The sequence below is a fragment of the Quercus suber genome, unplaced genomic scaffold (genome assembly GCF_002906115.3).
Source record: "Quercus suber isolate HL8 unplaced genomic scaffold, Cork oak 2.0 scaffold_183, whole genome shotgun sequence".
Classification (NCBI taxonomy): Eukaryota; Viridiplantae; Streptophyta; class Magnoliopsida; order Fagales; family Fagaceae; genus Quercus; species Quercus suber.
This window is the reverse complement of record NW_027069641.1, coordinates 229,937-253,887: the sequence shown is the minus strand read 5'-3', so window position 1 is coordinate 253,887 and position 23,951 is coordinate 229,937. Positions and strand designations below refer to the sequence as shown.

General features: G+C 34.8%; 2 protein-coding genes across 2 annotated transcripts; both read left to right on the top strand.

Moving 5' to 3' along the window:
- Positions 1-4,635: 4,635 nt before the first annotated feature.
- Positions 4,636-8,299, top strand: LOC112002333 (NPL4-like protein 2). Its single transcript, XM_024034483.2, has 2 exons — positions 4,636-5,908; positions 7,794-8,299. Exons 1-2 carry the CDS (start codon positions 4,922-4,924, stop codon positions 8,043-8,045), a joined length of 1,239 nt encoding a protein of 412 aa, XP_023890251.1. The 5' UTR covers positions 4,636-4,921; the 3' UTR covers positions 8,046-8,299.
- A 2,269-nt stretch (positions 8,300-10,568) lies between these two features.
- Positions 10,569-21,662, top strand: LOC112002340 (sister-chromatid cohesion protein 3). Its single transcript, XM_065778455.1, is given in 24 exon segments — positions 10,569-10,801; positions 10,895-11,096; positions 12,502-12,614; positions 12,873-12,965; positions 13,144-13,307; positions 13,399-13,544; positions 13,547-13,637; positions 13,759-13,903; positions 13,998-14,176; positions 14,293-14,438; positions 14,527-14,654; positions 16,033-16,207; positions 17,119-17,279; positions 17,370-17,400; positions 17,403-17,569; positions 17,648-17,785; positions 17,883-18,086; positions 18,227-18,371; positions 18,805-18,911; positions 19,052-19,189; positions 19,750-20,015; positions 20,124-20,248; positions 20,732-21,043; positions 21,395-21,662. Coding segments are annotated over 24 exon segments (3,435 nt in total). The 5' UTR covers positions 10,569-10,756; the 3' UTR covers positions 21,409-21,662.
- Positions 21,663-23,951: the final 2,289 nt, after the last annotated feature.

The window sequence follows — 23,951 nt, the reverse complement described above, 5'->3', positions numbered from 1 at the left end:
TTGCGACATTAAATTCTTGATCCTAGAATTAGCAAGACATGTTCGATAAGTAAAATCAATGTAGTGCATCCATATTAAATTGCAAAATTGTTATAAATTTAAGGACAGGTTTGACACCTCTAAAAAATTAGTAAAAAAAACCAGTTATAAAGAACAAAATTTGAAGTTTTTAACCCAAATATTGAAAGCATAATCGTCATACTTTGGGTAGACATCTATACAATTGTCTTCATCTTCATCTTCATCCAAAACTTCAGGGTTGTCTTCATCCATATCTTCATCAGCATCTTCAACAAATCTTCAACTACCCCCATAACATTCATCTCCATCATCATAATATCCACCTTCAACTTTTATTATGCAAAGCTCATCCTTATCTCGCATCTTACAAGGGACATACAACTCTTCTGCAATTAATCCAAGCAACATCACAGTCAAAATAGTATTATCACCATTATATTGGAAATAATCAAAATCTCAAGAATATATATACACCCAAAGTAACATTTGTATTAAAATTCGTACCGTTGACAAATAAAATCCACGTTAAAGCATAGCTATTATCCTGAGACAACAACAAAAAAGAAGAAGTTAGATTTATCAATTTGAATTATAAAAAACTTACAAAAGCCAAAGAACATTGCAACACATAAGTCGATCGAGCAAAAATATCAGGGAAGTGGTGAACTCACCTCATAATGTATCAACCGAATTATAGGAACTGTACAGTACAACCCTCATTTTGTGGACTAACAATTGGTCGTTTTAGATTATGGAAGTCTTGAGCAATCTTATCTAGATCAAGCCCACTATTTGCAAGCTGATTTTTAAGCTTAGGACAGGAGGTGCTAGAAGATGCATAATGCCTACCAATCTCTGGAGAAAAAAATTGAATAATATTAGAAATCAATGGTTAGATGATTAAATTTATCATATTTCAAAAGTTTTTGGGACAATCATAATTTAACAAATAAATATAGGCGTAAATGCACTTTTAGTCCCAGCATTTTGACGTTTTTCCATTTTAGTCCCTACATTTTATTTTTTCCACTTTTAGTCCCTAAACCAATTAACGCGTTCCATTTTAGTCCTTTCCGTCAGTCAACCGACGAAAATTGCTGAGGTGGCAGCCGGAAGAATTAAAATATTATAAAAAATGCCACATCACCCTGACACATCAACATATAAATTTCAAAAATTAATTTATTAATTTTAACAAAATTAAAAAACATAAAAATAAGTTAGAAAATCAAACCAAGAACACAAAGGACACAAAAAACAAACCCAGAACTAAACACAAACTCAAATTTAAAAACACAAAAAAAAAAAAAAAGGAATTCAAAATCCCAAAATGGCAGAACACAGGAGCACAGACCCAAAAAATTCATACATTCTCAAGCCTCTCTCTCTCTCTCTCTCTCTCTCTCTCTTCCAAACCCAGCTCAAACACAAACCCAGAACCAACCCTTCCAAAACATTCTCAAACCTTCCTTTCTCTCTCTCTCTTCCAAAACTCTCACAAATATCTTTCAAACTCCATGGCCGCCACCACCACAATCGACGATGGTTTTTTCTTTTCTTTCTCTAACCGATCCTCTTTAATGCTTGGCTTGTCTGAATCCGAAACCACTGACGACGAAAAAGAAGATGAACAACAAGCCCCCGTAATCCGGATTTGATTTTTTTTTTTTTTCTGGTTTCATTTTCTGGTTTGGGTATTTGATTTTCGGGTTTGATTTTCTGGGTTTGATTTTTTCGGTAAGCAGATCTGGGTTTGATTTTTTCGGTATTTGTTCTGGGTTTGATTTTCTGGATTTGGGTATTTGTTCTGGCCGTCACTCCTCTCGATCTTGTCAAGTGCAATATGTAGGTCTGATTCTTCTAGATCCCTCGCTCTCTTCCGTTTTTAGCTTCCTTGTCAAAGATTTTCTCCATGGGTCTTCGGCCATGGATCGGCCATGAGAGGAGAGAGAGCTCGGGTATGAGCCATAAGAGAAAAGAGAGTTTGAGATGGAAGAGAGAGTTTGAGATGAGAGAGTAGTGTGTGGCTGTGTATTTTGAGTTTGAGATGAGAGAATAGAGTTTGAGTTTGAGATAAAAATGTGTGGCCGGTTTGAGTTTAGTGTGCTCAGGTTTGGATCTTGTTTTTGTGTTCTTTGTGTTATTCTTGTTTTTAATTATGGGTTGTGGGGCTGAGTTCTTGAGTTTAATTTGATTCAACAGGTTTAATTTTGAATGTGTGTTCTTGGTTTGATTTTCTGATGTGTTTTTATGTTTTAAATTTTGTTTTTATGTTTTTTAATTTTGTTAAAATTAATAAATTAATTTTTGAAATTTATATGCTGATGTGTCAGGTGATGTGGCATTTTTTATAATATTTTAATTCTTCTGGCTGCCACCTCAGCAATTTCCATTGGTTGACTGACGGAAAGGACTAAAATGGAACGCGTTAATTGGTTTAGGGACTAAAAGTGGAAAAAATAAAATGTAGGGACTAAAATGGGAAAACGTCAAAATGTAGGGACTAAAAGTGCATTTACGCCATAAATATATCAAATAAAATGAAATAGAGTAGGACACAAAAATATACTAGTAAAAAATTTTGAGTGGCTCAAACTTATTATGGCACACACTACTACCCACCTTTTGGAGCCAAAGGTTCTACAAACGAAGCTGGAGATTGTTGCATGTTCAACTTATGTCTGAAAGTAAAACATAAAAAAAAGGGCAATGGGTCGAGTTTCTTTGTGCCCTAACCTACCCCGCAGGCCCAGACCTATTACCCAAACCTGCCCCGTTTAATAAACGGTTTTTTTTTTTTTATATCCACCCTGTCAGGCCCCCACGAACCTTGTTTAGCCATGCTAGATTTGGGCCCAAGTGTGCGTGTGAGGTTTTTTGGTAATTTAACATTTAAGTGGATTGGGTCCAAGTTCAGGCCAGGTATTACCAAAACCTGGACCCGATTCATGTTTTATTTTAAATACTCAAACCCGACCCTACTATTTATCAGATTAGGTGGAGTCAGGTCAGGTAGCAAATGTCATTCCTAGTTAAAAAAATACTGAAGGTAAGTTTTTTTTTTTTAAAAAAAAAGCCTAAAACATAACAATTATAGTATACTAACACTAACACTAACACTAACCCTAACCCTAACCCTAACAGATCAAACAATTAATCACGTTTATAAGTTGAACAATTTTTATAATCCTAACTCAGCAAAAATACCATAATAATAGAACCATACCAGCGTAGTTTACTTTGCCCTGAATAAATTGATTTAAAAAAGAAGAAAGAATAATTTTACCTCCATTCCACAATCTCTAAGAAGAACCAAACAGCTTGTCCAAAACAAAAGATGTAAGTTTAGATCTGTTTGGACTAAGAACTGGATGAGACTTGGGCTTTTGTTAACCACGATTTGGGACAATAATGGACCTACATTTTCACGTCGTTTAGACTCACTTAGGGGCCCATAAAAAAAGCCTTTATTCTTCCTCATAAACCCAATTTGGCTTCCTATCCCCTACATTACATATCTTCCTCACGTAACTGTGATTGATTCCCATTATTAGTAGCCCAGCACCAGCACCAGCACCAGCACTGCCCTTCATCCTTCCATGTCAGCATCTCCACCCACCCACTTGGGTCCCCAACTAGCAATTCCATTTTCAGGATTCATATAGTAATTCTTTTACTAATAAATTGCACATCACACAAGTTTTTTTTTTTTTTTTTAACTCTTAAATTTTCAAAATTTTGATTTTAATTTTAATTTGGACACTCTTTTTTTTGTCAACGTGTTAATGTGTCGTGCTTAACTATCAGTTAAGTGCTAGATTAATCAAAATAACTATAGGTATAAAATATAAATCAAAATAATCCCAATTTAGAGGTGGTCAAATCAAAATAAATACAAACACATCCCATAAAAAAATAAATAAATAAATAAAATAAATACAAACACACAGGATACGTATCCGGTATCCCCACTGCTTTTAGCAGCCTAAACGGCTTGGATCTTAGGCCAACAAGATTCCGTTATGATGTACATTTTGGGTTCTAGTTACTCATTCTTTATTAATGACGTGTTAGCATTCTTTATATTTCATTAAATTAGGGTCTTAACATGCTCGAGTTATCATCTCCTACAAGTGATGTGTTAGGGGTGTTTGGTAAAGTAGTTTGAAATGAGATTCTTGTAATTTTTTGAAATAAGTAGATGAAAAAGTGTGTAAAAATATATATAATATTGTTTAAAATGTAAAAATGTGAGTTTAAAATTAGAGACTAAACAAACCCGTATTCCCTTTATTTTTATTTTTTTTTGAATAAGGATAAGGGTGTTAGTATTCCTTATACTTTATCAAAGTGAAGTCTTAGCTCGAAAGTGATTAGAGGCTACTATGATTAAAATATCACAATAACTAGTCACCTATTTAGGAGAAATTATAAAATTCTTATAGTGAATAAATGATACAATCTAACAATCTACCGTTCTATTAAAAAAGTTTTACCTATTTAACATTGCTGAGCCAAAAATATCTCAACAATGTTAAACAAGCATATAATTTCTCCCTATTCAGAGAATAAAATCAAAATTACACGAGAGCAGATAGCAAAAAAAAAAAAAAAAACATGAGAGCATAGGGGGATTAATCTTCAATTATTTATAATTCTTTTCCTCTCGGCAAGTTAAGTAACTATTCCCTGTCGTATATCTTCTTTTCCTGTTCCTCCTCCTCCAAGAAACCAACAAATTCCAGAAACTCTCTCACTTCAATCTCACTGCATCTGCAAACCACCATATATATATAAAACCGCCCGAGTTTTCTCAACACAAATTCTTCATCTCATTCGACTCCAAAAATCAACGGTTTATTTATTTCGCCATAGTCGATCAACATTCACCACAAAGAAGATGATTCAGCTGCGAGTCCGAAGCCGCGATGGGTTAGAGCGAGTCTCCATCGAAAACCCCCAAATCACAGTCTCGCAACTCAAAACCCTAATCCAATCCCAACTCCAAATCCCAATCCAAAACCAAACCCTCTCCACCAACCAAAACCTCCTCTTGTCCAAAACCCCAGCCGATCTTCTCAATTTCACGGACATGGCAAACCCCAACGCCACCCTCTCGTCCCTTAACCTCGCGCACGGCTCCATCGTCTTCCTCGCCTACGACGGCGAGCGCAACGTTTCGGGCCCGAGGAATTTCAACCCAGCCGGCTCCTTCGGCCGGAAGATGACCATGGACGACCTAATCGCGAAGCAAGTGAGGGTCACGCGCCAGGAGAACCCACATTGCGAGCTCGTGTCGTTCGATCGCGATTCCGCGCACGCGTTCCAGCACTACGTGAATGAAACGCTGGCGTTTGGCGTGAAGCGATGTGGGTTCATGTACGGTACCGTTTCGGAGACCGGAAAAGTCGAGGTGGACTTCATCTACGAGCCTCCGCAGCAAGGGACTGAGGAGAATTTGGCTATACTCCGAGACCCAGATGAGGAAAAGCTTGTGGAAGCCATTGGTATTGGTTTGGGGATGAGGAAAGTTGGGTTCATATTCACACAGACAATCAGTCAGGATAAGAAGGATTACACCATGTCTAACAAGGAAATTCTTCAGGCTGCGGAGTTTCATGCTGAGAGTGGGCTTAAAGAGTGGGTCACTGCGATTGTGAAGCTTGAGGTGAATGAGGATGGCGGTGCTGACGTGCACTTTGAGGCCTTTCAGATGAGTGACAATTGTGTGAAGTTGTTTAAGGATGGGTTGTTCGAGACCGAGATTGCTGAAGACGACGATCCTAAGCTTTCCAAAATGAAGAAGGATGTGGTTGTTGGGGTTAAGGATACTAGGGAGGTTGACAATGATTTTTTCTTGGTCGTGGTTAAGATTTTCGATCACCAGGTATGGCTTAAAGACTCTGTTTTTGCTTTTATGTTTGGTTCGTGTTATTGGGGTTGTTTTAATTATGTTGAATTGTTGTTGTGTTTAATTATTTATGGTTGTGCTTTTCATAGTATTATTAAGTGAGGAAATTGCGAAGCTTACGATGACGATGGCTTTGATAAATCACTTATTACACTACATATTTGAAAGTTTGTAAAGAAAAGGAATGGATAAATTAAGAGGGAAGGGAATGGAATAGGGGGAATTGAGGTATTACCCTTCATTTCCCTTTAGTTTTTGAGAAGGGGCTCCAATGACTCTTCTTTAGGCCATAAAGAAGAAAACTCTTTAGCACTTGCCAAAAAAGGAAGGGGCAAATGAATGAATAGGACAAAATTTGAGGTTAATGAATTTGAGTTTGAAGTTGAGAATTATATTTAAGGTTGCCAGATTTTCAGTAGAGTGTAACCTGGACCAAGCAAGGTCATAATTCTTAGGGTAATTAGATTCCTGATGCGATCCAATTATGGCTCATTATTTGTGATTGTTTTTGTGCATTACTTGCTGTCTACTTGTCACATTTGAGAAACCGAACAATGGACATAGAAAAGACAAAACTGCTTTTTTTTTTTTACTCCTGATTCAGTTCTGTCAAAAAGAACTTGCAGATGTTATGTCTCTGTGTGTGTGTGTGTGATCCAAACAGATTTCCTTTGATATTAATATATAATTTTACTACTATTTTCTTTGGCCCCCCAGGTTGGGGTTGGGGGGGAGGGGGAGAGTTTGGGTGCATTTTACTTATTGTAGAAGGGAAAAGTTGGATGGTTTTCCGTAGCATCTAATCTCTTTTCTGTTTTAAGCAAACAAAAGAATTCTTTAGATTAATGGCTATTCCTAGAAAGAGATCTGGTGCAAGTGATGTCTGCATCTCGGTGACAGTTAGGTATAAGTGATAGAATGTTGAACCATGTCCAATCAAAAGATTTTCAACACCTTTAACTACTAGACTAAGGCTCTGGCTAGCAAACAGAGCATGAGGAACTAATATCTCATACATAAGTGGGTGCAATAACCATATTCCAAGGGCGAAAGGTAGATTTTTAATCTTATAATTATTCCATGAGCTGATGTCAGATTTTTACAAGGTTGAATTCTTATGTAAATGCAAGGACACCCAATTCATAAATGGATAATAATAGTCTCTGCTAATCTTGATGACAACTAGGATCATGAAATTTTTTTTATTAACATATGTCCAAAAGCAACAATCTAAAGGAAAGTACCAATTTATGAATTTTGATAATTTAATAGTTGGGGGAGGCAAGATTTGAACTTTGAATGTCTTCGTTAGAAATACTAGGTTAGAAATGCTAGAAAGTGCCCAATGAACTACAAGGCTCTTGTCTTGTTGCTGGATTATCTTTGTTGGTTATTGTTTGCAATTCTAGAATTTTGTGTTAAGGCATACCATGATAAGCTGGTCTATGCATGTTTGTTTGTTTCACTGCAATTTTGATCATCCAAAGCTGTTGGAACTTACTAATAAGGTTTCTATAATGTTCGGGAAGCAAACTATTCTATTTCCATTAAAGGAATATCAAAAGAATCCGTAGTCATTGTCCATGGAAAAAATACATAGCCATGAGTCTCATGACTTTTGCACTTTAAACTACTTTTTGATCTATCTACTGCAAAGTGGTATATCTGTATGAGAGACATTTATTTGCGGTCCTTTGTGTTTAATATTTGGAGATTCATTTTCAACTGTGAAGATTTTGTTGCAGCATTAACTTGTCTTCTTGTTGCGTCTTACATGTTCTACAAATCTTCTATAATTCATTTGCTTCTATGCTGCAAGGGTACTACTAAGGCACTAATCTGAATCTTGGTTGCTATGCAGGGTCCATTGTCATCATCTTTTCCCATTGAGAATCGGATTACCCATGTGACGCTTAAGGCGCTGAAAAATCATCTGGACAGGACGAAGAGTCTTCCTTTTGTGAAGCGAATATCCGATTTTCATTTGCTGCTTTTACTGGCCAGATTTTTAGACCTCAACGCTGATGTTCCTGCCCTGGCAGAGTGTGTTCAGAGACAGACAGCAGTACCAGAGGGTTACCAGCTCCTAATCGAGTCCTTGGCCAGCTCTTGAAGTTGCTTATTTGCCCTTTTAAGAACTGTTATATCTTATCATTTAGGATGTCTACAACAATGCATTTATGCTTGATTTGATTAGTTTCCCTTGTGCAATGCATTGTCCCAAAAGCGGTTTTGGTACTGCTAATCTAAGTAAGTTATATAAAGGATCCATGCAGTGGCAGTTTAAGTGTGTATCAAAATGACAGTAATATATTTGCGTTGGATCATCTTAGTAAGGAATTCAGTTTATGGTTCGATTGGTTTTAATCTTACAGATTACTTATCATGGAAATGGAGATATATTATTGACCTCTTAGTTGGGAAGCTACAAAATGCCAATGAATTTTTTATGTATGGTGCAAACAAACTTGATTGCAGCATTTTCTTTCTCTTTACTGCATCATAACTGAATACACCCAATGTATACAAGCAGCATACTCCATTGGTGATCTTTGCATTTTTCTTGGAAGCTTTTTATAAGTTAATACTCCTTTTAGGTGGTTGGATGTTGGTTTTATAGCTACTTAAGCTACCTTGGGAGTTACCTCTGGTTTTCTGTAGTAGTATTTCTAAGTTCTAACCAAGCAAAAACAAACAAATAAATAACCTTAGGACTTAGGAGTTGGAGTTTTCCTTTTATTTAAGGTGGGTTTGGGGATTACACCCATAAGCCCCTCATTTATTCCACCCCTTCTTCGTATTGACTTGAAAAGTTAGGTGGGAGGGAGGAGGGCAGCGGGTTAAGTATAGGAATATTTTGACCTTTTAAGATAGTAGTAGGTTCATCGCTAAACTTGAAAAGTTGTTTGAGTGTAGAACCTATATTTTATACTATTCAATAAAAAATTGTCATATCAGTTTTTTATTTAAAACTCAATATATCATACTACACATAATGACATCTTTTTACTTAAAACTTAATACATTCTACCACACTTAATAACATCTCAATAAACTTCTAATTATGTTGGATTTTCATGTGGGTATTATAATACATCTTACCACATCTATAGGGACCAAAAAATCTAACAACCTAAGCCCTCTTAGAACAATGGGTTTGGACAGTTCAATTATAGCCCAAATTAATAAATTTGTAAAAGAGGGAATTAAACAATAAGAGAGGGCTTGGCCTGAGGATGGAAATAAGGAAGAAAGGCTTAATATTATAGAGTATGTGAGCAAATGTTTAAGTACAAAAGTACTCGAGGAGGCCAATAATACACTGAAAAATACACTTTTCACTCTCTTCTATTAATGCTCTTATTGTTACTTTTTTTTTGCTTTCTGATGTTTGTGTACCTCCTTCATCTTTGAGAACTGTCTTTTTCTTATATACTCCCTCCACTTCACATCTTGACCCCCAATCTTTACCTACCAAATTTCTTATAGTAATACCTGTCCTCCTATTAAACATTTGAGAAAGGTGGTCGAAGGAGTTGCTTAGTTGTAAATTACATTGTTCAAGTCACTTTCTAATCAATGCAGTTGTTAAAGTTGTTGCCCATTATTTAGTGCGAAGGCAATATGCTACTTCTTGCTGGAAACTTCTCCTACTTCTCATGATTCTCTTTCTTCAGTGAATCCTTCCCACCTGAAACTCCTAAAAACCTTTTGCCTCTTTTCCTCTTATCCTTGGATAACCTCCCTCTTCAGACATGTAATGCTCCAATATCAACTCTATAGTTCAACAACCCTTTCCTTGGTCCTCGGGCCCCCGCAACATCTAATATTATTTTTTTACTTAAAATTCAATATATCCCACCACACTTAATGACATCTTTTTTCTTAAAACTTAATACATTTGATCACATCTAATAACATATCAATAAACTTCCAATTAGGTTGGATTTTCATATGGGTATTATAATTGATTAAGTGTAATTGTGTCTATTTTTTAATATGTGATACAATTATGTGGTATTGGGATTTATATATTTTAATCTTGTTAGTTTAACTCAACATTAAGAAACAAGTTAGATTTACTTAAGTCTAGTGCCATAAATTGTTAACTTGTTTTGTAAAATTTTCTTTTGCAAATTATAAATTGTGAAAAATAAAAATTGTGTTAGTTTGTGGGACTATGATTGTTCATCGCTCACAACAAGTTACCTCAACAATGTATATACCACTTTTTTTTACAACAAAAGAAGCAACCTTTTCCTTTTTTTTTTGTTCAACATATGAATTGTGTTTTAATCTACCTTTTTTTTAGTGACAAAAATGCTCCTCTTGTTATTAGAATAATAATTAAATTCCCTAATTAAGAACTTCTTAATTCAAAAATGAAAGTTATTTTTCCCAATGTTATGAAAATTTTTGTGTAACTACCTACCTCAATTACTCCATGAAATTCCTTTCTTAAAAAAAAAAATAATAATAAAATTTGAATTCTGCCATCTAGGTCTAACTAACAAAAAAAGGTCTAACTAACAAAAAAAAGAAAAAAAAAGAAAAGAAGCAATTTATTTAATTATTATTAAAAAAAAAAAACAATAAGCAATAATTTTACTTGAGTATAGCCCTCTCGTACCATACCACGCTCTATACTTAGATCTTGTGGCTAATCCATGGTTCCCAAATTTATCATTTGGCGGGAGATTAGTCTCTTCCCGATCTCTCTCTCTCTCTCTCTAATTTCACTTCTAGGTCTCAAAAATTGAAAATTCCCACTCTCTTTTTCTCTCTCTCTAAAATTGATTTCTAGGGTTTAGCTTCTAAAGCGCGATGGAGAATCTGGCTCCACCTTCCGAGACCTCAACGCGTCCTCCGGTGAGATCCATTTCCATTTCTCACTCTCTCTTTCTCTCTCTGCTATACAATTTGAACTGATTTTCGTTGTGTGTGTGTTTTTGAGTGGAGCAGAAAAGACCTAGGGCTCATCAGGGTGTCGTTGAGAACCAGACCGGTAAGGCCAACGGCGACCGGGCCGGCGAAGCAAATGAGTCCGTGGACCGGGAGAGCTCGCCCGAAGATTTCGAAGAGCTTCGTCCTAAGTCTAAGCGGAGTCGTGCCTCTGAAGGAACTTCGGCCTCGGCTCACAAAGCCAACGACCTCAGCTTGATTGGTATGCAAATTTCTGTAGAATTGTAACTTTGAGAATTTCATTGGTATGTCTAATGGTGGAAATGATTTACTGTTCGGATTGGAGATAGTTATTTAGAATTTCCATGTTGAATTATTGCAATTTTGGTGCCTATTCAATTGGAGTTTCCAGTATTTTATATAGGGTGCGTTCGTATAGGCTGTTTGATAACTGTGATTTGAGTTTAAAATTAGCATTTGTAGAAAAAAAAAATAAACGAGGAGTTGTGGTTGCAAAAAAGAGTTTTAGGTTTTAAAAACGCCCTTTTAATATCCTAAAACGCCTAACCAAACCGACCCATAATTACTGAGTTGGGATGTAACTAAATTTTCAGTTGAAATGCAAGTAGCTCAGATTGCTGGTGGTTTTTTTGTTTATGAGAGTGTTGGGATTAATGGGAAATTTTAAGTTGAAATGAAAATAGCTCAGGTTGCAAGTGGTTTTATTTTATTTTTATTTATTTATTTATTTTTGTTGTTGTTGTTAATTGTAGTGTTAATGAGAGTGTGTTTCTTTACATAGAGTAGTTTGGAATTGTATTTTCTTGTATGGTTTTGCGATTTTTTTTTCTTTATGGTCGCTACCTAGTGTTGGTCTCACTAAAATGGGGTTCTTAGAGGGGGTTGCTTTGGTATGGTCTTGCCTAATAAGTGTGTGCATGGAATGGAGTGGCTGTACTTGTGCTTGGTAACCTCTATGTCATAAAAATGTGAGAGTAGCTTCTAGTGAGAAGGATGGGCAGCTAAAACTGAATCCTTGTGGATTGTAAATTTATAATGATAATTGTGCTTCACTGATTTGGATACATGCTATTCACGTAATCCTTAGAGATCTGTCTTGTTGATTATATCATTTGAAATGTATCCATGATTGTAGAAGACCTTTACCTTGATAGTGACTCTTGCATCAAATTGTATATATTGTATTGCATCTAAATTTTATATCATAAGGCATTGTTGCCTTGTTTTATTTTTAATCTGTAATGTTAAATTCACCATTTTATAATTGCATAAGCTTTTGAGACAATTGGAAATTTATCGTGGTATTAAAATGGTCCTAATTTTGAGCTTTGTCTCCACTCCGCATCTCATTTAAAAGTTAAAAATTCCATGTGTTAGTTCCACCTATTGGGGGGGGGGGGGGGGGGAGTGTTAGATTATTTCTGAATAGCTTAAAATTTTGGGGCAGTTGGTAATTTATTATGATGAATGAGAGCTTCTACTTTCAAATGTACTCTTATATCTGTTTCTACCAAACGGTTTCTAAAGAAGATTTTTGTTTCGTCCCCTCTCCCTTCCTCCTTATAGTATCAAGAGCACTCTTCTTTTAAGGTCCTGGTTTATGCAATTTTATAAGCTGGGTTAACTTTGGTGTACGGTTCATGCAGAGGTCGTCAAGGGCAATGGGAAATTTATTCCTCAAGTGGTCAAGCTTTGGGTTGAGCGATATGAAAAGGCTCCAAAACCTGCAATGGTTGAACTCCTGATGATGCTCTTTGAGGTAACGGAGAAATTTTTATTTAAAAACTCTTTGATCAAAAGGATAAATATTAGAGTGATAGAATTTTTAAATCCCATATTAGAGTCAAAGGCTGAAAGAAAATCTCCTTTGAAATTTAAGACAGTGAAGTGTGTTAGAATTTTATAACTCTGATGTATCATTAATTTTTTAATCAGAACACTATACCTATTGACTTAGCAACTTGATATTTTACTAAAAAATTCTGGTTTTGGAACTGATTGATGAAATTTAAACCAGGCATGTGGAGCTAAGTATCATATCAAGGAAGAGTTCCTGGATGAGACAGATGTTGATGACGTTGTGGTTGCTCTTGTGAATCTTGCTAGAACAGTATCCTAACCTACTGCATTATTATTATTTCTAGTTTCCTATACCCTCTTTCTTTCTTGATGCCTTTCAGTCGTTGTTTCCTAGAATTTTTATGTGTTAATAACATGATCCAAGTATCTAAAGTTCATGATCAAGATCGTTTGCCCATAGTTTTTGCTTGACTTTTCTGGAATCTTAGGGAGAAGTTGAGGATTATCAAAATTCAAAAAGGAAGGAGTTAAAGAACTTCAAAGATAATCTTGAATCATTCTGGGACAATTTAGTTCATGAGTGTCAACATGGACCATTATTTGATCAGGTTTTGTTCGACAAGTGTATGGACTATATAATTGCACTATCTTGGTTAGTCTCAACCATTACTTAGTTTTGAGTTTATGGCAAATTTTTTGAAAGTAGCTTAGTCTAGTGCTCTCCTGGTTTCCATTCTATGCAGTACTCCGCCAAGAATTTACCGTCAAGTTGCTTCCTTGATGGGCCTTCGACTTGTCACATCCTTCATAGCTGTTGCTAAAATGCTCGGTGCACAGCGTGAAACTACTCGTAGACAGTTGGATGCTGAAAAGAAGAAACGAACTGAGGGTCTCGTCTGGAGTCACTAAATAAAAGGTTCTCAACAACTCATGAACAGATAACAGTATTGGAGGAGATGATGCGCAAATATTTACTGGGTAGGCTTCACTGACTTAATAAATCAATTAATTTCATTTCGAATAACAGGATCGGAATTAATAAAACTTTTGTTTTATCTACTTATTAGATATTTCCTAAAACATTGATGTGTTGCTTTTGCAAGGTTATTTGTCCACCGTTATCGAGACATTGACCCAAACATTCGAACGTCATGCATACAGTCACTTGGTTCATGGATTTTATCATATCCTTCTCTGTTCTTACAGGATTTGTACTTGAAGTATCTTGGGTGGACACTGAATGACAAAGTAAGTTAGAGTTGTTGATTAATTACAAATTAATTTTGATCACTCATGCTAGAGAAATCTAAAATTGCTTATTTTTATCTTATTGCTATTGAAGAATGCTGGCGTTAGAAGAGCTTCGATCCTTGCATTGCAAAATCTTTATGAGGCGGATGATAATGTGCCAACTCTTAGTTTATTTACTGAAAGATTTTCTAACCGGATGATTGAGCTTGCTGATGACATTGATGTTTCTGTGGCTGTCTGTGCCATAGGACTTGTAAAACAACTACTAAGGTGAGGCTTTGTTAATCAACCTTTTGGTGAATTCTTTGTTATTAATAATTTTTTTCCTCTTTGATGACTGTTTATGCAAGAATTTTACACTAAAAATTGGTTTTGGTCTGTTGCAGACATCAGCTTATACCCGATGATGACTTGGGTCCTTTATATGATTTATTGATTGATGATCCACCAGAAATCAGGCATGCTATAGGAGCATTAGTTTATGATCACCTGATTGCTCAAAAGTTTAACACTTCCCAGCCTGGCACAAAAGGTTTTACTTACATGAACTCTATAGTGCCACATGCTAATTATGTTTCTGTTAACTAAAGCACTTATGATGATTAAAATATTCTTTCTAGGCGACAGCAGCGCTTCTTCAGAGGTCCATCTTGGCAGAATGTTGCAAATACTAAGAGAGTTTTCAACTGATCCTATTTTAAGTATCTATGTCATTGATGATGTTTGGGAATACATGAAGGCTATGAAGGTATGTTGTTATGATTTTCTGAGTACTAGGCTACATAGGAGGTCTGGGTGGGAGACCCCAATAAAATTTGGGTCTGCTAAGGATCCTCACTAACTAATTGTGTTAGATTGCATGTATTCTTTTCCTTTGTTCTATAATATCCAAAACTATACTCTTTGCTGCCTTCCTGAATCAAGCCCAACTAAAATTTTATACTGCATATAACATACTTAGAGTGGATTGAAATATCATATGTAATAATTAAGATAAAAACAAACCCCCCCCCCCCCCCCCCCCTTCCTTAGTTTTTTTTGTGCATAAATAGCTCTAATAGATTTATTTATTTATTTAAATTTTCTACTTATATATGCAATAATATATTTTTATTTTATTTTTTTTCCTTTTCTTTTTAATCCTTTTTCTATAAGTTAGTTATGGCCTCAAGGGGAGGGGGAAGGGGAGATTCAAACTAGTGGACCTCCATTCCAATGAGGCGTCATCCTGTCCTGAACCGAATGTGCTACCTCTTGGGGTTCATTTTTTATTTTATTTTGCTTTGTGCATGTGTGTATAGCAGAAAGCAAAAGATAATAAAAAAGTTGTATCTAGTGCCCTAAAATCTCACTTTTGCGAGGTTTGGGTGAGGTGATTGATAGGCTGTCTCTTACCCCCCAAATTTTTTTGAGAGGTTGATTTTTGAACTCAGGCTGACTTATGCTGCTTTGGGTGGAAGGCACTTCCTCATCATACCAAGACAGCTGCATACTGTGGCTTTATATTGATTAAAACGTCATTTATCCCCAGATGGTTTATTTCATGTTTGATTTGTACATTGTGATTGAAACGTTAGGAAACACAAAGTACATAAGATCTGCAAGAAGGTATACAACTCTAGCCCTACTAACTTGGTCCAACTGTTTTGAGAGCAACTTGGCCTGGTCAATTTTCATTCTTAGTGTTTGTTTGGGATAGCTTATTTTTAAAAATTGGGTACGTTTCCAGAAGTGACCTTTTAATAAGCTATAACTAGAAGCAAGTGAGGATTTAAAAAGCTATACCTAAACAAGCAGGTAAAATAAGCTGGCCAAATGAACCACAACCATGTATTTAGTGAATTTGGGTTTGGGTTTGGGTTTGGGTTTTGGGCAAAGTGCCAAACATATAGCATTTATGGTTGAGTTCACCTTCTACCTGAATGTTCTTGCTATATTAGTGTTCCTATCGAAGGCTCCAATAAATTTCTAAAGAGTTTTTTAATTTCTTTAGCCTTGAGAAGATGTAATATTAATATATAACAAACTAGATTAGAATGATAACGAAATGTTCTACTAATATTAACTTTTGTGGAGTAAAAATCCTTTTATTACTTTAATGATGATGCGTCATATTTCACTTGCAGGATTGGAAGTGTATTATCTCCATGCTCTTAGATGAGAATCCATTGATTGAGCTTACTGATGATGATGCAACAAACTTGGTACGGCTTCTGTGTGCTTCTGTCAAAAAGGCAGTTGGAGAGAGGATTGTACCTGCTACTGATAATCGCAAGCAGTATTACACTAAAGCTCAAAAGTGTGTAATTCCTCAATTATGCAATTTGTTCTTGTTTTTCTTAAATACTGATATGTTTTGTTTGGATGAGGAATTTTACTTAAAAGTTATAATTTGAGAATTTCTATTGTTTGTTTCCCTTGTTTGGGTTAGAAAAATAGTGTTATTAAAATTTTTTAAGATAAAGATGTTTGAACTAGGGATTTTCAAGCGTCCAAATCCCGAGTTCAATTTCTAATGAATGGTGTCAAATGTAAATAATATTACTATTATATAACCACCATTATATTTTTCAAATTATCACTACTATCATTATCACTGTTGCTGCCACTGCCACTGCCACTGCCATTACCATCACGTCCTTCCTCACGACCTTGCCGCCCCCACCATCATCACCACCAACACTGTGACATCGTACTGCCTCAATCATCAAACTAGTGCCACCACTACCACCATAATCATTATAACTACTAATAATACTCTAAAATTTTTCTTTGTTTATTTTAATATACTCATCAAATTAAGGAAATTTATTTGATGGGATTGAGAAATTCCATGCAATTTAAATTTTGGCCCTGTCATTTTGGACATTCTAAGAGATTTTCAAATTGTTCATCCAAACAACCTTAAGTAACCATGTAAACTTTATTGACAGTGTCAGTTCTGAAGATGTCTGTTAAGGATCCATAGCCTACCCCAAACTTTTGGGAATAAAGTTCTCTTTGCTGTTGCATTGTCAGTTCTGATGACATTTTTGTGTTTATAGGAGAAAACGAGAGGTTTTTGATATGGAATATATTTTATTTATTTTTGGCATGATCGGGTGTTATTAAGTTATCTTCATTGGTTTGCTTTTAGAAGTTAAGAAGAATGATTACTCAGTTGATTATGAACAACTATGTATTTAGGGTTGTTTGTTTATTCTGATTGTCAGGAAGTATTTGAAAACAACAGAGGGATGTCACTGTTGCCATGATGAAGAACTATCCATTGCTCTTGCGCAAATTCATGGCAGACAAACGGAAAGCGCCGTCATTAGTTGAGATTATTTTGCATACTAACCTTGAGCTTTATTCCTTGAAGAGGCAGGAGCAGGTGGGTCACAGAATTACTTGTGTCTGCAGGCTAGTTTATATTTTTAACAACTTAAATTCATACTAAATGCTTTCCTGCTTTGCCATTCAGAATTTTAGAAGTGTCCTTCAGCTTATAAAAGAGGCTTTTTTAAGCATGGTGAGAAGGAGGCACTGAGATCCTGTGTGAAGGCTATAAACTTTTGTTCCACTGAGAGTCAAGGGGAGCTGCAGGATTTTGCCCGTAGTGAATTAAAAGAACTTGAAGATGGACTTATTGCTAAGCTTAAAGCTGCAATCAAAGAAGTTGTGGTATGTTTCAACCATAATCTTTCCTTTTCCTTGATTGTGGGCCACTTGGATATAATGTAACATGTTTTAGCTCTGCAGGATGGTGGTGATGAGTATTCTCTTCTTGTAAATTTGAAAAGGTTGTATGAGCTTCAATTGTCAAGGGCTGTGCCAATTGAGAGTTTATACGAAGAAATTGTCATGGTCCTCAGTAGTTTTAGAAATATGGAAGACGAGGTGTGTCAAATGTAACTTGCTAATTAATCAGACATTTCTTTCTCCTACTCTCTTTTTTGCAAGCATTTATATTGATCTGCTGCTCATGCTGGTTCAGGTTGTCAGTTTTCTTCTTCTGAACATGTATTTGCATTTGGCGTGGTGTCTGCACTCCATTGTAAATAGTGAAACTGTGACTGAAGCATCTTTATCTTCACTACTATCTAAACGAAACACGTTTTTTGAGCAACTTGATTACTTTCTTAACAACTTTTCTGAAGTGGAGGAAATGAGTAAACATGGAAATCAACTGGCTTGCAGGGTGAGCATTTTTACTTTAATTTATCAAATTTCAACAAGAAGCACAAATTTGAAATATTTTTACTCAGTTTTTTTTTTTTTTTTTTTTTTTTTTTCCGAATGCCCCAATTTTGATCTAATAAAATCTATTCTCTGTCCAAGGTTTGTACTATACTTGCCGAAGCATGGTTTTTGTTCAGAAAGACGAATTATACTTCAACAAAGCTGGAAAGATTAGGATATTGTCCAGATATATCTATTCTTCAAAAGTTCTGGAAACTTTGTGAACAACAGCTCAATATTTCAGGTAATTTAATATTTTTATACCTCTTTATTTCTAGAAGTATGGTATTTTAGTTAGGATAAACGATTATGGCATGCCACCATTAAGAATGGCAAAGCATCTTCCATTTTACTTATTTTTGGTTGGATTATCTTTTTTCTATTCAAATATGTCTACAAACCATGAAGGCGAAAATATTTTACATTTAGCTTGAATTTTTTGGCCAAATGATTAATATCTTTGGTTATATATTTGAACAGTAGATAACATTACATCTAGAAATAAAAAAGTACACTTTTTGGTACTTGTAGTCTACTACCTTTTGTTCATATTTGGGGGTCTAGAACCAACATTGGTCATGAACTTCATAATTCAAGATGGCCACTCATGTTTCATGCTGTACTTGCTTGGATTTCCATCTAGAATCTATAGTTATCTTCCTTAATGTTTCTTTCAGATGAGACAGAAGATGAAGATGTGAATAAAGAGTATATTGAGGAGACAAATAGAGATGCAGTCATGATTGCTGCTGCAAAGTTGGTTGCTGGCGATGCAGTTCCGAAGGTGAACATATCTCTGTTGTGTGTTAAAAGTATGATTTTTTTGTTACTCTTCTTGACATTAAACCTGTTGGGAATTCTTCTTTGCAATGACATGAATATGCTTGTTATCTGTTTGATCCTGAAAGCCAGTTTTTAATGCAGGAGTATCTTGGTCCAGAGATTATTTCTCATTTCGTAATGCATGGAACAGGTGTGGCAGAGATTGTTAAGCATCTGATCACTGTGCTAAAGAAAAAAGATGCTGACCTTTCCAACATCTTCTTAGAAGCGCTGAAAAGGGTGAGCCTCATGACTGTGCGGTTGAGAAATTTCATTTAGTCAAAAATGCTGACTTAAGTACGAATTTACAGATGGGCTTAATGTACTTGGTGCTTGTCTGGGTACTTTCTTGTGTCTTCAAATGTTATTACATAAACTAAATGATATCATATCCTGAAAAGAAAAGTAAATGATATACACAGAGCAGAGACAAAAAGAGAAAAAATAAAATTGTCTGTCTTATGGTTTTTCTAAATTTGCTTTTCTTTCTGTTGCTTAAATTCTTCTTTCCATGCCTTAGCTTTACAGATTTTACTTCTGCTTTCTGTTTTTCAATGGAAGTTCTTATTGCTAGTTAAGGTAAATTATGAGGCTTTACCTGGTGCCACAAGTTCCTTTGGACTTCATGCCTTGAGAATATATACTACATTAGGGAAACTATAGGATGCATCTGATCACTGTGTCTTGGGAGTTTTTAGGTTAGGGAAAGTACAAAGTTCCTTCCTTTAGTTTCTGTAGTGTATGTTTTTGTTTATTTATTTTAAGTGCTATATAAGCTTTCCTATTCTGGATCTGTGCAGGCCTACCGTCGGCATATTGTAGAACTTTCCAAAAGTGACGAGGAACCCTTGACTAGCAAGTCTTTTATAGAATGTAAAGATCTTGCTACTCGGCTTTCTGGAACTTTCGTGGGTGCTGCTCGGAACAAGCATAGGTCAGACATCTTAAAAATTGTCAAGGATGGTATTGATTATGCTTTTGTAGATGCTCCAAAGCAGTTGTCATTCTTGGAAGGCACTGTGCTCCATTTTGTATCAAAACTTCCTACACCTGATGTACTTGACATGTAAGGAATAAGGATTTCTTCTTTTCTTTATAATATGTTGGCATTGTGAATATTTCCCACTTAAACTTCCATTATGGCTCATGTTAACACTAATTGCTGTGCAAATAGTGTCAAGGATGTTCAAAACCGTACGGAGAATGTAAATACAGATGAAGATCCAAGTGGCTGGCGCCCCTATTACACATTTGTTGACAGCTTACGTGAGAAGTATGCAAAGAATGAAGGTTTGCAAGGTACTACTGTGCTTTTTTTTACTAGTTTTTGATGCTTCCCCCTGGATCTGAAGTGGGCAAGTTACTGCTATTGGACATTTTTGCTTCATTCATAGTCACTATTCCAAAATCTTTCCTCTTGGTTACATAGTAACCAATTAAGCTAGTTTCTTATTTATCACTAATGTTGGTTTTACTTGCCTCCTCTCTCTCTCTCTCTCTCTCTCTCTCTCTCTCAGACACACACACACACACACACACACACACACACAAGTGCGCATACACAGAATTCTGTTAGATAAATGTTTCATTGGCTGGCCATTTTATAGTGCAGTTGAAAGTCTTATAAGTATTTGGACTGTGTGAACTGTAAGGGTTACTTATTTTCGAATTGTTAGTGTGCTAATAAATCCCAGTCATAAATTTCTCTGGTTTCATATACATATTATTTAATTGTGGACTCTTGATTGTAATGTGAAGACTAATATGGTCAATTATATGCAGACGAGAAAGAAGGGGTATCTGTCAGGCGCAGGGGTCGTCCTCGTAAGCGGCGTAATATAGAGGGAAAGAGACTTTTTGATGAGCACAATTCAAGTGAAGACGAGGATTCTATCAGTGCTTATGACCAAGAAGGCGCTCAAGATGAAGAAGAGAAGCAAGATGAAGAGGAAGAGGAAGATGCCCCTTTGATAAATTCAATTAGGTCATCCAAGTTGAGGTCACTGAGGCTTTCAAGAGAGGAAAACAAAGGCCAGACAAGGACAGGAGATTCAGAAAGAGCTGCAGATAATTTAGCTGCATCAAGAACATCAGGTATGAAGTAAAATATACCCTGCCAAATGTGGTATCATCTCATCTTTGATTGAAGAAGTTACCGAAGATGGACGTTTTTTCATTGGACCCAGTCATAAACTTTTTCTCTTGTGACATCAACCTAATTGGACAAATTAGGAAAAAAAAAAAAAAGTCCTTGGATTTTTTTTCAATTGGAATGGTTAAATTGCCTTATCCATCTGTCACTTCAAACAATCTTTTTAGATTCAATTACAAGTCATCTTGTATTGTTTCTGCACTGGGAAATATTTCCTTGATAATATCTGTAGATAATATTTTGTTCATATACATTTATTCTGTGTTTGACTTTTTTATCTTTTCATTGTGCAGGGGCCTCCAGCTAGTGACTAAAAACTTAAACTTGCACGTTTGTATATGTAGGACAGCACTACCTTAGGTACAAGTTTGTAGAAACAGGTTGTGAAGCAGTGCCATTTTTTCAATTTTCAGTTTAAAGGATGTTTCCTTAGGCTTTTTTTTTTTTTTTTTTGGGAAGGGGGACAGGTGGGGATGGGAATTAGCCTTGCCCAGTGAGGAAATTTGTAACAGTACAAAGATCCTCTTGTTTAATGCCATATCTTAATTTGGGTTGCCTCCATCTACTTCCTTTAATAACTGAGTTATATTTTTGAAGTATCGATAATCAATATACCTGTTCAAAGACAAGCGAATGTTATAAAATCAATCTCTGATTAGAGTTGGCATGTTGAAAGGCTGAGATTTCCAGGAAAAGAAGATTAAATCATGATCCCATGTCTGTGAAGCGTTGGTTCTTGAAACAAGAAAAAGTTTCATGGATCTGGAATATGGAACCTCTCTTTTATGGTGTTCATCAAATTAACAGCACATGCTGCAGGGTTGGATCCTTTTTTTTTTTCCCTCCTCCTCTCGTTGAATGTTCAAGGGATAATTAAAGAAAGATCTCTGAAGGTTGTCTATTTAAACAGGCCTGATGAACAACTTATGCATATCATATGCAAGAAGGCCCAATTGTCTAGTTTATTTGCATTTTTAAGATCATTGAATTTTTTAAATGTTAGATCTCTTATATCTTGATTAAAATTGAAGGATTTAAATATGAAGGGATTCTTCCCCTATGATAAATGATAGACATTACATGATCGGTTTGCCAAAATATATCAAAATATACTTAGTCTTTGAAATTTGGTTCAAGTGTTGTAATTTCTTCCTTGAAAATTTTCCAAGGAGTCACTTTCTGTTAACATTCTTTAAACTACAAAGGAGCATTCAACAAATAGAGTGTTGACACGACAAAAAAAAGAAAAAGAAAAAAATGATGAGGTGGCCTAGAAGGCTAGAACAGTTCAATAGTAGATGAACGAAATTTACTAGAGGAAAATCTCATTGGATTTGAAATTAATAATGAGGAATGTTATATCAACAATATTTTCACTAACAAATCTTAAGTGGTAGGTTGTTATTAGTTGTTATTGTTGGCGCAAAAAAATAATCTCACTGGTAGATTCAAATTTGAACCAATAACAACTAATCACTTATGATTTGTTGTGAAAATGTTGTGGACGTAACACTTATTAATATTTATTAGTTCCGAATTATAAGCAAAAATAAACACCAAAATGAAATCAGTTAGTAATATCTTGGCTTGAAGTTAAAATGCAATCTAAAATCATGTTATAAGTTTTAAATTTTATTTTTTTGGGTTCAAATGATTATGTGATAAATACAACTTTTTTTTGATGTCTTATGTCTATTTATTTTATATATATATATATATATATATTTTAAAAACATATGAAACAAAAAAAAAAAAAACTTTATAAAAGGAAGGAAGGATAATGTAAATAGGCTAGAGAGACAAATTATAATTTACTACAATTACTTATTTTAAAATATATATTTCCTTTGAGAAACAAGCACATAAAAAGTTAATAAGGTCAATTAAGTTGTTATTCGTATCTCCCATAAATTTTTTTTTGTTATTTGGGCAAGATTTAGGTATAGTATTTAGGTGCTATTCTTTAAGTTCCTCTCTTAAAATTTTGCCATATGATTTTTTCTCGTGGGATGGAATGATATTTTTTAGTTAAATAGCCACATGACTCAATCTTAAATGGGAAACTTAAGAAACAGCATCTAAGGTATTGTACCTAAATTTTGTTTTTATTATTTATATTTGCAAAAATTTGTTGTAATTTAGTGCAACCATTTAGCAATTAAAATTCTATTACAAAAATTGCAATTAAATTGGATATTAACAATGTGGTGCAGTTCTATGTTAAGAAAACTACTCCGCCTTGCACCTCTCTCTCTCTCTATATATTAATATTAGTGTATAACCTATACATATGCACGGTATAACTAAAACAATCACAACTATACATATATGAGTTCAAATTATACTTATGTAAGGGTTACACATTTTTTAACTCATAGATGAGTTTTACTCTCTCTCTCTCTTCTATTTTTTTTTTTAGTTTTATTTTATTTATATTCATGTGAGTTTATTATTTCTTTTTCTTTTTTTAGGAGTTTATTATTATTTTTTAAGTTATTTTAATGATGATGTCTTAAAATAAGAGATGTGATGTAGGGCATATTAATAAAAATAATATATTAAAATAGATAAAATAGTTTTTTTTAGTGTTTGAAAATAACATTTTTTTCTAACTAATACTTTTAAAGAAAAGGTTCATAGGCTCGATTGGATTTGAAGGATGGGTTTCTTGAATTTTCACTACTTCAATAAATTATAGATTTGGGTTTATTTGGATTAAATACCAGTTTTTTTTTTACTACTCTCTGTATTCTTAAAATTTTTAACTAAATTAGCAACTTTTTCCCCTAGTATATATTTTTTCCTTTAAAGATTTAAAAATTAAATAAATTTAACTTTTTAAATAAAATT

Excerpts from the sequence above, each read along its gene's own strand:
- LOC112002333 (XM_024034483.2), top strand. The coding sequence starts at position 4,922 with ATGATTCAGCTGCGAGTCCGAAGCCGCGATGGGTTAGAGCGAGTCTCC. Across the intron at positions 5,909-7,793 it reads TTAAGATTTTCGATCACCAG|GGTCCATTGTCATCATCTTT; the intron begins GTATGGCTTAAA and ends GTTGCTATGCAG.